The sequence below is a fragment of the Aptenodytes patagonicus genome, chromosome 6, assembly GCF_965638725.1.
Source record: "Aptenodytes patagonicus chromosome 6, bAptPat1.pri.cur, whole genome shotgun sequence".
In the NCBI taxonomy this organism is placed as follows: domain Eukaryota; kingdom Metazoa; phylum Chordata; class Aves; order Sphenisciformes; family Spheniscidae; genus Aptenodytes; species Aptenodytes patagonicus.
In genome coordinates this window covers 57,506,678-57,521,928 of record NC_134954.1, presented here as the reverse complement: position 1 = coordinate 57,521,928, position 15,251 = coordinate 57,506,678, and the positions used below count along the sequence as shown (strand labels likewise).

At 54.6% G+C, this 15,251-nt stretch overlaps 1 protein-coding gene across 4 annotated transcripts in view; it reads left to right on the top strand.

The window, feature by feature from the left end:
* SLC4A3 (solute carrier family 4 member 3) overlaps positions 1–15,002 on the top strand; it is a 34,635-nt gene extending 19,633 nt beyond the window's left edge. For 3 of the 4 annotated variants that reach the window (XM_076342793.1, XM_076342792.1, XM_076342794.1), the window contains exons 9-23: positions 123–258; positions 362–536; positions 951–1,050; positions 2,817–3,001; positions 4,837–5,050; positions 5,378–5,599; positions 5,930–6,078; positions 7,517–7,711; positions 8,159–8,365; positions 8,824–8,913; positions 10,497–10,663; positions 11,048–11,301; positions 11,632–11,801; positions 12,285–12,458; positions 13,218–15,002. In XM_076342793.1, coding sequence (XP_076198908.1) covers positions 123–258; positions 362–536; positions 951–1,050; positions 2,817–3,001; positions 4,837–5,050; positions 5,378–5,599; positions 5,930–6,078; positions 7,517–7,711; positions 8,159–8,365; positions 8,824–8,913; positions 10,497–10,663; positions 11,048–11,301; positions 11,632–11,801; positions 12,285–12,458; positions 13,218–13,295 — 2,516 coding nt within the window. In that variant the 3' untranslated portion in view covers positions 13,296–15,002. The remainder of the gene's footprint in view (positions 1–122; positions 259–361; positions 537–950; positions 1,051–2,816; positions 3,002–4,836; positions 5,051–5,377; positions 5,600–5,929; positions 6,079–7,516; positions 7,712–8,158; positions 8,366–8,823; positions 8,914–10,496; positions 10,664–11,047; positions 11,302–11,631; positions 11,802–12,284; positions 12,459–13,217) is intronic. The other variant, XM_076342795.1, reaches the window with a different exon arrangement.
* The last annotated feature ends 249 nt before the right edge of the window (positions 15,003–15,251 follow it).

Below are 15,251 nucleotides of genomic sequence, written 5' to 3'. Positions count from 1 at the left end.
ACTGAGAGAATCTGTACCCCAACCGAAGCCTGGCTCCTGGTGGGACGGCTGTGTCCCCAGAGCGTGCGTGCAGCGGGGAGCGCTGCGCACTAGGAGCAGGGCTCTTCCCCTCCTGCTGGCAGGTGCCGTCCTCCTTGACCTGGAGCAGACCACACTGCCCGGCATCGCTCACCTCATGGTGGAGACCATGATCATCTCTGACCAGATCAGAGCAGAGGACCGAGCCAATGTGCTGCGTGCCCTGCTGCTGAAGCACAGGTGGGTGGTACATGGCCGAAGGCTGCTGGGGCTCGGGGGTTGTCTGCGAGCCCCAGGCAGTATGGGAGGTGGGTCCCCTCATGGCTGCTGCTCTCCCCCTCAGCCACCCCAATGATGAGAAGGAGGGCTTCTTCCCGAGGAACCACTCCAGCTCCAGCATGAACTCTATCGTGGGAAACCACCACCACAACCACACCACCGACACCTGCATGCCCCTCATGGGGGAAGAGCGCATCGAGATGGCTGACCCCAAGGCCCATGAGACTGAGTGCAAGGAGGTGAGGGTGACATGGGGGATTACTGCTTCTTTTTCCACACCCTGGGGACAACTGTTGGCCGGCAGCAGCCCTTGGCACCCACCTCTGGGCTCTTTCATGGGGGGCCTTTTACTTGCAAGGGTTGGGCTCCCCTGGATCACCTGAAGTGCTGGAAATCAGGTCGCTGCGTTATGATTTTGGGACCTAATTTTAGCCGCATGCTGTATTCAAATGTCTGCTTGAGCATGCAATGGCAGCAACAGCCCTGGTGCTTGCAGGGTGGCCGTTCGCTGTGAGGGTGCCTTGCCTGTGAAGCAGGGTGTCGGGCATACAGCCAAGGCAAGCCCGGCTGCAGGTACGTCAGTGGGGTGCAAGGCTGCTTAGGGACACCATGGCACGGGAACTCCATCCTTACTTGTTTGTATTCTTCCCCAGCAGAAAAACCCGCATCTCCATAACTCTGAGGGCCACCGTAAATACCTGAAGCTAATGGAGAAGATCCCTGAAGATGCGGAGGCCACAGTGGTCCTCGTGGGTAAGAGGCAGCATGTAGAGTCCCCTGGAGCCAAAAGAGACCAGTTGAGATCCTGGTCTGGCTCCAGCTGTCTGTGCGCTCCCTCCTGAGGGGTATTTGGTCATCTTGTACATGTTTCCATTGTTCAACTGGGGAGGGAGCCTTGTATGCTCTCTCTTTTGGTGACAATGCACGTTTTGTTTGTCTGTGGTAAATATAAGGGGTGCCTGGGTAACTCCTTTCCTAAATTAAGAGGTTGATAGACACTGCTGCTGGGAGCTGGAGCCCAGCTTAGAGGAGAAAGTCCCGCCAGGCTCACCAGAACATCCCATTTTGCAGCTCAGAAGTGGGTAAGTGGTGCCCGAGGGACTGATGGCCAGGCACTGACTGCTGTCAGGCCTCGCACTGTCCTCTGACCATTGCTGCCCTCCGTCTCGCCTCTTCACATCTCACCAGCAGCTGGGCCCTGCCCCTGGCCAGTGTTGGTTGCTGGTTGTGTGTGCCAGGGAGCTTTGAGTTTATGGGGCCTAGCTGGTGGCAAGGTCTCGGCTATCGGCCATAGCGCTGCCAGGAGATATTTCTCTGTACAAGAGGGCTGTGAGAGGGCAGGCTTGAGCATAGTGGGCTTGATGCCTTCTGACCACAAGGGTAGTCCTTCTCAGCACTTTGCTGGCATTAACATCTCAGCAAACGTGGCTACACTACAAGCAAAGTAAATGTCATTGCCTATCCACTAGATGAAAAGCTCAGGCAAAGAGGCTTGGCAGCTTGACCAAGCTGATGCTTAATCACGATGAGGCCAAATCAGCTTCATAAATGCACTTTGAATACTCAGATAACTAAACACTGGCCATTTCTGAGGTAAGGCTGTGTCTTAGGATTCGCTTGGCCACTCGAATGGCCCAGATTTGCCAGTCTAACACAGAACACAGCTCTTTGCTGGACACAGATGGCAGAAAGATCAGTAATAATGCCAGAGAAATACAAGTATTCAATAAACATTTGTGTTCGGTATGGGAAGGAAGCGGCTGGTGTGCCGGAGAATGCAGGAGTACTTCCCAATCTGTTAGGAACTGAGGAAGCTGCCAAGCATTGATGACATGTGGACATTGTAAAACAAACTGTGCAGTCTTTAGAGAACTGGCTCATTTTCATCTGGGAAAAAAAAGTCTAGGAATACAGGGTACATACGAGAAAAACAGAAGAAAGCTCATAGCATCAGTGCTCAAGGAGGGAAGGACAGTGATCCAGTACCTATAGGTTGTTTAACCTGACGTCCTTCCCGGCCAACATAGTGGCAGAGCTAATATGGGATTCAATTAATAAAGAGCTAAAGGATAAGAATGTAATTATTGCCAAGCAGTGAGGTTTATGGGAAATAGGTCATGTCAAGCAAACCTGATTTCATTCTTTGATGAGATTAGAAGTTTGTTTCATAAAAGTAACATGTAAGAGACTTCCTTCCTTCCATAAGGCAGTGGCTTAGTGGAAAACAACCTTCTGATTTAAAATTAGCCCCTTATAGTGTAAATAGAGCCCATCTGTAAGAGATTAAGAATGGGCTAACTGGGAAGCTAAAGAAAGTAGCACTGGTTGGGAATGATCAGTGAACAGGGGACTTGGAGCAGTCCTCGTCATGAAGCTCAGTGCTGTGTCAGTGGTCTGGAGACAAGTACAGGACTGCAGGGCTCGTGCGAACCCCCAAAATCCCTGTTTCCACTGCTAAAGGCAGCCCAGTACAGCTCACCCCAATGATTAACTCTGCTCAAAACATTGCCTCCTGGTAGGTTGTGTGCAGTTCCTGGAGCAGCCAACTATGGCCTTTGTCCGACTAAATGAGGCCGTCTTCCTGGAATCTGTCTTGGAGGTCCCGATTCCTGTCAGATTCATCTTTGTGCTGCTGGGACCGAGCCAGGCCAACATGGACTACCATGAAATTGGCCGCTCAATCTCCACCCTCATGTCCGACAAGGTGAGGAGCTGACAGGCGGTGATGCTGGCACAGGCGAGGGAGCTTCGGTAGCTCAGAAGTCAGTCCTGGGACGAGAGTGCTGAGAGATGCTGTGCAAAGGCCCAGGTGGGGCAGGCAGGTGTGACCACCAAGGTAGGATGCTCCAGTATGGAGGGAAGAGTAGGACAGACACTTGGCTGGGACAGAGAGTGCTAGGCTGGGTGATGAAAGGGGCCGTACGTAAGAGCAGGAGCAAAGGACTGCCCAAGGTTAGAGGAGTTGTGTTCAGTTGACATTTCACAAACAGAGAGGAGGGGAGACTGAGCAGTGCCTGTGACCATGACGCCTGGCCCAGGCCACACTGACAAAAGGACCCAGCAATGCCTGGGGACTGTTGTTAGGTGTTTGGATGAAGCTTTCTAGCTGAGTCCCGTGGCTGGGGCATCCATGCAGAGGAGTACATCCATGCAGGAGGAGAGATGAGGAGGCAGGAAGATTTTTCTGCCAAGCGTGTGCACTGCTAGAAGTCCCCCATCTGGCTAGACGGCAGGAAAGTGAAATTCATTATCCTGGTAAGGAATTAAAGACAAAGGAAAGACAATCTGAGCATCTTCTGCATACATCCAGGACAGGAGAATCAGAGGTTCACAGGGTCCTCCTGGCTGGTGCCATGTAACTATAACCGAGTAGCAAACTTGCCTGTCCTGCCAGCAGTGCACAACCTTTCCTGAACTGGGGACTAAAAGGTCCTCTCAGACCTTTTAGTTGGGTTGTGGGCAACACGGGCTCCCAGCTGAAAGGTCCTTTCCCAGGAGTTGCATAGGGCTCAGCTGAGACTGTTTTTAGCCAGAAGAGGTGAGGTGCCATATTCCAGCTTCAGCGCTGCATTTGTGGGCTGATCTTGCTCATTTGAGCCTCATTTGAGCCTCTGCTCCTCTGCTGCCGCAGCTGGGGCTGGCCATAGCAAGGTTACACAGTGGCTGGCGCCATGAAGAGAGTACGGTATCATTTACAGTCTGAAGCTGTGGCTCCAGAGAGTCTGTGTGCTGCAGGGACCTTAGCTGTCCCTTACCTGCTTTACAGGCTGTTCACTTGTTCATCTTCCTCCAGCCCTTTCTCTGCAGGCATGTTCCAGAGGCAATGCAGCACTTGCACGCATTTGCCAGCACCTCCCTGCCTGTCTGCAGTAGTGCTGTCCCCTCATGGTCTCCTTGGAGTCCTTCCTTGTCATCTTGCCCTTGCTGTCAGGAGTATCTCCCCTTTTCTGCCTGGTTTCCCTTGCATGGCTTCCCTCATGATGTAGACTCCTATTTTCCCTCCCTCTCCCATGTGGAGACTCCCAAGTCTCTTATGCTCCCTGCTCAGGTGATCTGAGCAGCCACAGTGATCTGGTGTGAACAGAGGCATAGGCTGGCCAGGTGTAGCATCTAGCCTAAGGAACGAGAGGCACCAAGCTAGCTGGGAAGCACAGATCTGATTTCGATTGATGGAGAGGTCCCATGAGAGGCACCCTGTGGTCTGGCAGAACGTGCAGCTGGCAGAGATGCTGCAGGAGCACAATCTTGGGCAAGAGCAGTGGGGCTTGGGGGAGAAAATCAGGAGCGGTGGTCACTGGAAAGGATGGATAGGGAAAGGAGGAGAGACATGGGATTAGGTGAGGAGCATTGGGTAGAAGGACAGGGGGGAGGGATTCAGGAGTGTGGGTCACAGAGTGGCAGTAGTGAGACAAGTAGTGGGTCGAGGGAGCAGGATGTTACTGTATGGTCACAGCAAGCGTTGTGTTTCCAGGCTGTAGGTAGCTGGGTGCAGTCTTGGTCTGAGCCTTCTCCCTCTCTCTTTTTCCCTGCCCCTCTCAGCACTTCCATGAGGCTGCATACATGGCAGATGACCGTCAAGACCTCCTCAACGCAATCAACGAGTTCTTGGACTGCAGCATTGTCATCCCCCCATCGGAGGTGGAGGGGAAAGACTTGCTCAAATCCATTGCCACCTTCCAGAAGTTGCTGCTGAGGAAGAGGAAGGAGAGGGAGCAGAAGTCCATGAAGGAGGGTGCTGTCCAGGAAGCCAAAGGTCTCTCCACTCACATTTGGGCAAAAGAGTTTGTGCCTAGTGCCCTGCGTGCCCCAGTGGGCCCTCCCCTCACAGAGCCTGGCAGAGGGGTGAGCGGGGCCTGGCTCCTGCAGTGGGCAGCAGGGAGGGGGGCAAGGGGAGGCAGGACAGTGGCTGTGGGCAGCTCTGGCAGCTGGGGACAGCTGGAGGCAGTGGGATGTGCAGTCACAGGGGGCCCACCAGGTTAGCGCTGCTGGAGGAAGGTCTCCATGGGGTATGGGGGAGAGGGACAGCCCAAGGGCGGACCTGCATTCCCCTGCTCAAGCCCTGCCCTCCATGCACCTCCAGAGCTGTGTGAAGTGAAAGCTGAGGAAGAAGAGGAGGAAGCTGAGGACGACCCTTTGAAGCGGACCGGGATATTTTTTGGAGGTCTGGTTCGGGACATAAAGCGCAGGTACCCCAAATACCTCAGTGACATCAGAGACGCCTTGCACAGCCAGTGTCTCGCGGCCGTTCTCTTCATCTACTTTGCTGCTCTCTCTCCTGCCATCACCTTCGGGGGACTCCTAGGTAATGGGCCTGCTTTCTGGTCTGCTCTTTGCACGCTGGAACACTGGCTGTGTCTGTGTGATGCTGTGCTGGGGTGGGCTTCAGTGCTGCTCGCTCAGGGAGAGCGGCAGCGCTGCGTCTCGGCTGCTGCCTTGTCCCCTCCCTGCCACTTGGCCTCTCCAGCCTCGGCTCCCTGGGCTCCCTCTGTGCTCCCTGCCCAACGCAGGGGACCTCTGACTGATGGGATGGGGACCTGCCTCCTCCGTCTGGAGCTGTGTCTGCAGCCTGCCTGCCTGTGGTAACGGTGCCTGTGTCTGGGCTATAACACTCACACGTTGTTCTCTTTCCCAGGAGAGAAAACTGAGGGTCTCATGGGGGTCTCCGAGCTGATAATCTCCACCTCGGTTTTAGGGATCCTCTTCTCCCTGCTCGGAGCCCAGCCGCTCCTGGTCATTGGCTTCTCAGGGCCTCTGCTGGTGTTTGAAGAAGCTTTTTACAAGGTACATGTGAGGCAGTGTCCGTGCTTGGCACGTGCTCGCTCTGCCCTTGCGCTGGAGAGGACAGCCGGCATTTCTCAGTTCTCCAAAGGGTCTTTGGTGGTGTGGACTCCTTGGGTCCTGCCAGGCTGCCCTCAGCTCGGCCGGGGCTGGCCCTAGCTCTGCTGACCCTTTGCAGGTCATGCCGTAGGGACTTCTGCCTCCTGTTGCTGTATCCCGTGGGCTGACCCCCTTGAGGTGTGACAGTGGTAACAGCACTCCTCTACCTGCTGACTGTGAGGGGAGCATCGTTCCCCAGCCCCATGCTGCTACGATGAGCACTTGTAGCTGCATCCTAAAATACTGGTCCATAATACTTTCTTGTTCTTGGGGATTCCTTTGAAGACCATTTCACAGCTTTTACCTGTGTCCAGGTTTCCTTGTATGGGAACCCAACAACGTTCAGTGTACCACCCATTTGGGATGTCCCACGTACATTACTCCCACCTCTCAGGATGAGCCCAAGGGTGTGTGCAGAGATATCCTGGCCAGCCAGGATGGACATGTTTCTTTCTCAAGTAGCATGACCTCTTCACTGTTAAAAGCATCCCTGTGTCACCGTACCTCCAAGCAGTGGGTTTAATCCTTCTCCTTTTTTCTGACTCCTAGCATGTCTGGGCTTTTAAAGCATGGTTTTTCCTACAGCTAGGTTTTCACCTTGGTGTGTCAAGAGTTCGGAGCTGGTGATGCCATCGCACAGTGGGAATTTCTCTGCTCTCCTGTGACCGCACTTCTCACTGACTGCTTTTGCTTTGCCCAGTCATTGTGTACAAAGGTGTACCTCTGCCCTGTGTGAGGGCACCGTCTGTGGTGGTACCGAGGAAGGCTGCAAAGAGAGGGATGTGTTTTGTGCTGGAAGTAGTTGGTGTTGGCTGTGTGTGGATGAGCAGAGGCAGTGGAGATGGTCTGTTCTGTGGTGACAGCCTGGGGGCTTTTCTCCACACACATAAAACTGTGTGTGTATACAGGGCGCTGTCTGGGATCATGCCCCAGCTAACATAGCCTTTATGCAGCGGGACGTAGCAGGCCGCTCAGGCTCTCCTTTGCGGGGAACATGCTTGTGCTGTTGAGTGCATGGAGTAGTGGAGAGCTGTGTTTGAGTAGTGGCACCTCCGTATGGGTGGGATGGGGAGTGTCATACATGGGATGGCTTCAGCAGAGAGTGAAGGAGGTACTGTTACAAAGACTGGAGCGGTAAAGACCTGCTTGGTGTGAGCTGGCTCATGTTAATGCAAAGTCTGTAACTTTACCTATGACTCCAGCCCTGAATTCACTGTCTCTGTGCTGGATGCCCGAGCAGATGTAGATGCTTTTTTCCAGTAGAGTCTTTGATCTTAATGGGGAGCAGATGTGGGAGGCAGCCTGAGGAGCCATGAGTAACTCCTTCCCCTTTCCATTTCAGTTCTGCCAGACACAAGGCATTGAGTATCTGACAGGCAGAGTGTGGATTGGCTTGTGGCTCATCGTCTTCATCTTCATTATCGTGGCAGCTGAGGGAAGCTTCTTGGTGCGCTACATCTCACCCTTCACCCAGGAGATCTTTGCTTTCCTCATCTCCCTCATCTTTATCTACGAGACCTTCTACAAACTATACAAGGTGAACCTTCCCCAGGGAGACGGGCTGCCACATCTCTCGATCCCTCAGGAACCTGCTGCTTTACCATACAGGAGGCAGGGGAACAGGGCCAGCTCAGCCACAGCTTTCCTAGGCGTTCTGCAGAGCAGTTCTTTGCTGGCCTCTCATGCCCCAGCCCAGCTGGCCCCTGTGCCACCACAGGGGCTGGCAGGACGAGCCCTAACATCTGTCTCCCCTTCTGTTCCTGCAGAAGGCATTAAAGAGGGGCCACTTTTCTGTCCCCAGCCCTCTCCAGCTGGGTAGGTTGTGAGGCGAGGTGACGGATGCTGGGATTGTCCGTGCCCACCATCTACCACCCTCACCTCTCCGCAGAGCAGGACACCTCTGCTTCCCCCTGCCCCCAGTAGTGACAGTGCCCCCTGCCCCTCCTTGCAGTGACAGTGCCCGCTGCTTCTCTCACCTCCCCAGGTGTTTGCAGAACATCCTCTGCTCAAGTTCTACCCACCGAACGTGCAGAGCGGCCTGAATGCCAGCATGCTCTCTGCAGATGCGATGTCACTGGGAATCAGGATGCAGCCCAACACTGCTCTCCTCTCCCTCATCCTCATGCTAGGCACCTTCTTCATTGCCTTCTTTATGCGCAAGTTCAAGAACAGCCGTTTCTTAGGAGGAAAGGTGAGAAGTTTGTGGGACCCAGATGTTAAGGACAGGGACATGCCAAACAAATAATGCTTCTTGCTACAGACCTTTGTTCTCCAGAGCATTTGGACCATCTCCCAAAGAAACACCAGCAATCCCTTAAATACCGTGCAGAAGGGATGGTAGCCTGACCTAGGCTGCAGACAGGAGCTGGCTGTTGATGGTGGTATCTGCACTGTCCTGCTCCAGTGAGGTTTGCTGAAAAGTCCTCTGGACCTTGGGAAAGCTCCTTTGGCTTGTGTGTTACGTGGGCAGTGGGATGTGCAGCCCCATGGGTCAAGGCTGGGTTCCCTTGCCCTGCTCATCATCAGTGCTCAGGTTTGCAGTGGTGCTGGGCCGCACCTGGGGCTTCGCTTTGCCGCAGGCTCCCTGTAGCAGGGTGGGTACACAGAGCCGGCCCATTCCGTTTGCTAGCAAGGGTGTTTGTTCTGCAGGCTCGGCGGATCATCGGAGACTTTGGGATCCCCATCTCCATCCTGGTCATGGTGCTGGTGGATTACACCATCACTGACACATACACACAGGTAGGCGCCAGCGCCACCCTCAGAGCCCCTCCTGCAGCCCAGCAGTGATCCCTGCGGCACCGTGGCCTGCTCTTGTGCAACGGGGGATTTGTATTTCCTGCCTCTTTAGTCGTAACAGTGCAAAGCAAACAGAGATGTTCCCCTCGTCCTCACTCCCACGCTGAAGGGAAGCTCCAAGGGTCTTGCTGAGGCTGAGACCAGAGCTACAGGGACTGGAGTGCCCTGGTATCCCTCTGGTATTCCAGCTGTTAGTAGGGGAGGCTTTAGGGGACCAGAGAGATTCAGTGCAGTTAATTCCTTGTTTGTAACTCTAAAAACTTGCAGTCAATCAACAAGACATAAACTGGTTATGCACACTGAAGGGGTGGCATATAGAGTGCTTTCAGTGGGGTACTTGTCATGGGTTTAGTACTTAACATATTTATACTCTCCTTGATTATAGGCTACTAAATATTTTGATCACTTTATCTCAAACACAACAATCTCTCTCAGTTTATGGACAAACTTAAATGTTATCAAACAAACTCATCTCACAGGTTTCCTTTTTTCCCCCCCTTTTTTAGTAGATGTGTAGTTATATCTTTTTGTTTTGGTATTTTTTTCAACTAACATCAGGGAGAGGGTGAAAGGTAGTTCCTGTTCAGCATGCAAGCTTTTTATCAAGACAGCCCAAGGCTTAACAGAATTCAAATGCATTTTTATTCATCTAAACTTCAATGAAAAATCTGGTTTTATCAGACGTTAGTAAAATCATGCACTTTGTTACATCCTTTTCATACCCTTCTACACTTCTACAAATAATATCAAAAGCATTATCATTTCAGTATTAACTCAGCATATGTACAAAGCTTCCTGAGAAAACGGTACTTAGTTACACAGCTTAGCTCAAGTACAAGCATTCCAGGAATATTATTCATACTTATGCTGATTAACATAAATGCAAATCGTAAACTCTCCCTGCAGTGCTCACGCAGGCAGATAGCAAGAACAGCTGTAGAGCAGCGCAGAGCCGAGAGTTCAAATACTGGTGAACGCAGGGTCGATGGACGATGTACAGCTAGGAGTCTGTGTGGTCTCTGATGGGAGCACAAAGATGACATTCCCTCTGAACACGATCAGAGCGAGGTCATTTCCAGAGAATGTGGCCACTGCTGGGGTCCACACTGCAAAAACAATGCTGAAAAATGTCTCAGAAAAGGCTTGGCAAGTCTGGAAAGCAGGGTAGGCAGTTCAGGACACTTGATTTGTCCAAGCAGAGGTCAAGGAGCATTTTAACCATGGTCTGCAAGCACTGACATGGGGGTGAGGTTCCTGAGGGAAGATATTTCCTTGGTCTCTTGGACAAAAACCAAGAGAATTCCAATAGCTAAAAGGAAATGAGACAGGCCCATGTTAGGGGACATGGGGTTTTTTGCACTGAAGGGGATTATCCATGAGAAAGTCCTGCTTGGGTCAGGGTGGCTGTCCCATCATCTGAGGCGTTCAGACCAGGGAGACCAGGAGGATCAAGGCTAGTCCTGTGTGAGGCTGCGGGCACGTGTGTATTGATGAGTAACTGCTGGGTTTTGTGGCTACACCACCAGAAGCTGAATGTCCCCTCTGGCCTGTCGGTCACATCTCCTGACAAGCGTGGCTGGTTCATTCACCCCATGGGCAGCAGTGGGACCTTTCCGATGTGGATGATGTTCGCCTCTGCCATCCCTGCCCTCCTGGTCTTCATTCTTATCTTCATGGAGACACAGATCACTACGTGAGTACCTCCCCCATCAACGCCAACCATCACTAACTCATGGGCAGGCAAGGCTGGGATGGGTACTGGTGCCATTTGTGTGGAGATGCGCCTGGCATCCCAGCGGGACAGCAAGGGCAGGATCCTGGCCATTTCAGACTATACCTTCTTGGGTTCTCCCATCGTCTCTTGGCTCCCCTCCTGGCATACAGTGTGGTGGAGCCTCAGCCAAGCACAGGAGGAAACCTCTAACCTGAGGTTGACAGCCACCATCCCTCTCCTCAGCCATGTCCTTGTTGTCCCCACGTGTGCTCTCTCCAGGGAGTGAACATTGTCCCCAGCCGCAGTGCTGTCCCTGGGCACTGGGCTGGGCCTGGCACTGACCCAGGCTCTTTTTCCTCCCAGGCTGATTGTGAGCAAGAAGGAGAGGAAGCTGCTGAAAGGCTCTGGCTTCCACCTGGACCTGCTGCTCATTGGCACTATGGGGGGGCTTTGCGCACTCTTTGGGCTGCCCTGGCTGACTGCGGCAACGGTGCGCTCTGTCACCCACGTCAATGCCCTGACGGTCATGAGCAAGGCCATTGCACCAGGAGAGAAGCCCAAGATCGAGGAGGTGAAGGAGCAGCGTGTGACCGGAGTGCTTATTGCTGCCCTCGTTGGTGAGCCTCTGCTCGGGTGAAGGAGTGAGGGGGGAGGTCAGGGCCGACCACATGAATCTCCTGGCAGTGTCCCTGCCCCACGGGCCAGCCTGCGCTCTGCCCGCTTGCTGCAGGACTGCCCTCACCTACACTCAGCTCTCTTCTGGCAGCCTTCAGTACCCCGCCATGGTCAGTCCATCTCTGCAACCCCTCCAGCCAGACCCCCCCTTGAGCTTCCTTTCCCTTGCACCTCAGGACAGAGAGAGAGGAGGCGGGAGAGGGACAGAGGCTGAGGTGCCTTGCGGAGGGGCTGGCATGGGACACACCATGCCCTGAGCTCTGTCTGTGCAGGTCTGTCCATTGTGATGGGGAACATGCTGCGGCAGATCCCGCTGGCTGTGCTCTTCGGCATCTTCCTCTACATGGGGGTTACATCACTCACCGGCATCCAGCTCTACGAGCGGCTGCTCCTGATCTTCATGCCATCCAAGCACCACCCTGACCACATCTATGTTGTCAAGGTGAGCGAAGGCAGGTTGCGGGGAACCAGGTAACGAGGAGCAGAGGAAGAAGAGGCAGGTGAGGGGAGGATGGTGCTTTGCTAGAGTGATGCTTGGCTTGGTGACCCCCCCCTTGGCTGCAAGTTTGTGCCGAGAAGTAAGTGCAAGCCATGCACAGAGGTGATACAACGCTAGGATAGCGTGCTGATAGGCTGCGCACAGGAGTGTATTGCCAGGATATTGTATGGACGGACTGTTTATAGGGGTGATGCATTGCTTGAGTGAGTGTAGGGACACTGCACTGCCAGGTGGGTATGCTGCTAGGTTGCACAGAGGCTGATGTGTTACGGAGTTCCGCCTTGCTGTAGAGTACAGGCAGCTAGAGCGTGCAGCAGTGTTGCGTTACTGTACTGTGCTATGCAGAAGGGTTATGTTTTGCCAGGTGGGTCTTCATTAATCTGTGTGGAAGGATAATGTGTTCTTAGACTGGATTTACCTCCCTAGGTGAAGACCTGGAGAATGAATCTCTTCACCTGCATTCAACTGGCCTGCATTGTGCTGCTCTGGGTGGTGAAATCTACAGTGGCATCCCTGGCCTTCCCCTTCGTCCTGATCATGACAGTGCCATTGCGACGCTTCGTGCTGCCCCGCTTCTTCCACGATAGGGAGCTCAAAGCGGTAAGCAGACAACTGTCCTCACAGTCTAGCTTGCAACACTGGGGTGAGGTTGAGGAGATTTGGCAGACTGAAAGGCTGGGAGATCCTGGGCTGGCAAAGCCTTGGCTTTCCCTGCTGTTGTCTGGGGGTCTTTGTTCAACAGCAATAGGTGGGTGGATGGCTTCCTCCGAGCTTGTAGCCCTGGGAGTGCGGTGTAGGATGGATGGGCACCCTAGGGCAAGGAGACAGAGGATCCTACCATGCAGAGGCCTGGAATGAGGGTCAAGGCCCCTCATTCATCAAGAGGCACCCCATTTCCCCACTGAGAGAGCAGCAAGGGCAGCCCAGCAGCACACCAGATCCTGTGGCTGCTTGGCACAGGAGCACGTAACCACAGTGCCAGGGTTGGAGCTGGCACTCGAGTGCTGGCAGCTCCTCTGCTGCTGCCAACATCCCGAGCTCCTGTTGGAGAGCAACCTGGAGCAGCACCCAGAAGTGGGTGCTGCCAGCAGGGGAGGGGGGAGGAGCTGCTGTTCTGGACCCCAGTGATGGGCACCGTCAAACAAGAACACTTACAGGAAAGGGCGTCAGGCTGGTGGCGCATGGACGGGCATGAGGGGCAAAAAAAGGAGCCCATTGGGAGGGGAAGGAGCAAGAGCTTTGCTCTTCCCAGCACAGCCCAGCTGCCTGGCTTGCTGCGTGCTGATCCCTCTGTGCCAGGCTTGACCCCGCGCTGGGGGTGGCTGTGGCCTTCAGAGCCCGGTCTCTGCCTCTCCCCAGTTGGACTCAGAGGATGCGGAGCCGAACTTTGATGAGGATGGCCGGGATGAGTACAACGAGCTGCACATGCCTGTGTGAGCTGGGAGCTGCCCTCCCTGCTCATGGGACAGGCCACTCACGCCTGCTCATCCCTCCAAAGGACTAACCGGAGACTTGCCGTGAGTCACGCAATCTCTTGCCTGGACCAACGAATGGCTGTTCCATAGCCCCGCAGGAGGCAGCCCCGGCTCCTGCTGCCCCATCACTCGCTCAGCAGAGGCTGTGAGTCTCTCTTCTCTTGGACCTGGTGAGCTGAGAGATGCCTCTCACACCCTGAAGCTGTGTGGGTCCCGAGTGCCTGTGGGTCAGGGGTCTGCTCCCTCCCTGCTGGAGGCAGCCTGTGCCTGGTCTCCAGGTGGTGAAGGGGAGCCATGCCAGCTGGTGCCACTGTGTCCCCCTCTGCTACCATGAAGCTTGGGTGTCTCAGCACCACGTGCCACCGAGCAGTCACAGGGATGAGCTGGATGCTGCCTGCGGACCGCCAGTGGGCTTCACCCAGGCCAGCAGCCTCCTTGCTTGACTGGCGGATGCCTTGCTTCTGCTCCCTCTGCCCCCTTCCAGGAGCGCTCACGCTGGGCCTGTGCCACAGCCCCTGGCCCATGGGGCTGCTGCAGCCTGGCAGAGGGGCAAGGAGGGACCAGCACCCTGGCCCTGTCCTCCAGACTATCAGCTGTCCAGTCACCCTCCCACAGGACTGTTTTCAGCTCTTGCTCAGCATGGGGGAGGCTGTTTGCTTCCTCCCAATTTTCCCAACCCTCTTCCCAAAGGAGAACCGCACAGGGAGGGGAGGCTGTGGACAAGCAGGTATCCTGAAGCCTCGAGTGCCTGCCCTCTTGCAGGGACTAAGAGGAGTCCTGTGCCATTCTGCACCTCCACAAAGGTTGCAGGGGTAAAAACTCGTCACACGGCTGCATCCCAGTTCCTGATCACCACGTTCCTTTCCCTGAGAACAAACCATATTTAAGAAGCTATACAAGAGATGTAGTGCTGGAGCACAAAACAGTCCTTTGGGTCCCCTCCCTTTCCCGGTGCAGTGATCCACTGGGTCTGGCTCCCTGCAGCCCTACAAGGAAGTCACTGAAACCCCCAGCCCCATTCTGCTGCCATATTGGGGTGACCTTTCACGTCCAGGGGTGTCCTCCAAGTGGGAAGGAGCAGCATTCAACGTGCCCAGCACTCAGCCCCCATCACTTCTGCGCAGCTCCGAACACCTTTCTGCCCGGCAGGGCTGTCCCCTGGGGTCTCCCCTTGCTGTTAGTCCCCATTCAGAGCTGCCTCAGAAACTGCTGACGGTGCTCTTGCTGCCTTTGGCAGCTCTGAGGGTAGTGCCAGAGGAGATGGGCACCCCAGCCTCTCCCTGATGGTTGGAGCCGGAGTGGCCTTGTGGAGGAGGCTGGAATGCTTGCTTCACCATTAGATTTGGGACAAGCCACTGCCCCGGTTCCTGCTTATCAGCCTGGCTCCTGCGAGAGATGGTGGGTGCTTCATTACCAGGAGGGTCCAACGCCTTCCCCGGGAGGCTGCAGAAATATCCCACCAGAGAGAGAAACCTCCCCCCGTGGCAGGTTCCTGCCCCACAGCCTGGCCCCTCCGCAGGGCCTGGGGCGGAGAGACAAGTGTCTCTGTGTGTCTGTGGCCGTGTGTGTCCTGTCTTCCCTGTGTAGTGTAGGAGGCCTGTTGTCGCTGTGCATTGTGACTCCTCTGACTGTAGTGGAAACAGCTACACCAATAAACTCTTCACAGGAAGCGCGTCTGGCTCTCCGCTTTTGTTTGTTAATTGGCAATAAATTAAGTTGATTGAAATTCCCCGACACAAAACCGTTTCTTGCCCACAACAGCAGCCAGCGAGGGAGCAAGCCCCAGGTGAAGTGGGGACTGTCACTTGTCAGCCACTACCAGCACAGAGGTGGGCTCTCCACCACCATCACCAAGCAGGCTGGTTACTGTGGGCCTAGCTGGAGCCCCCATGCTGGGTGCTGGAAACAGGACGCTGAG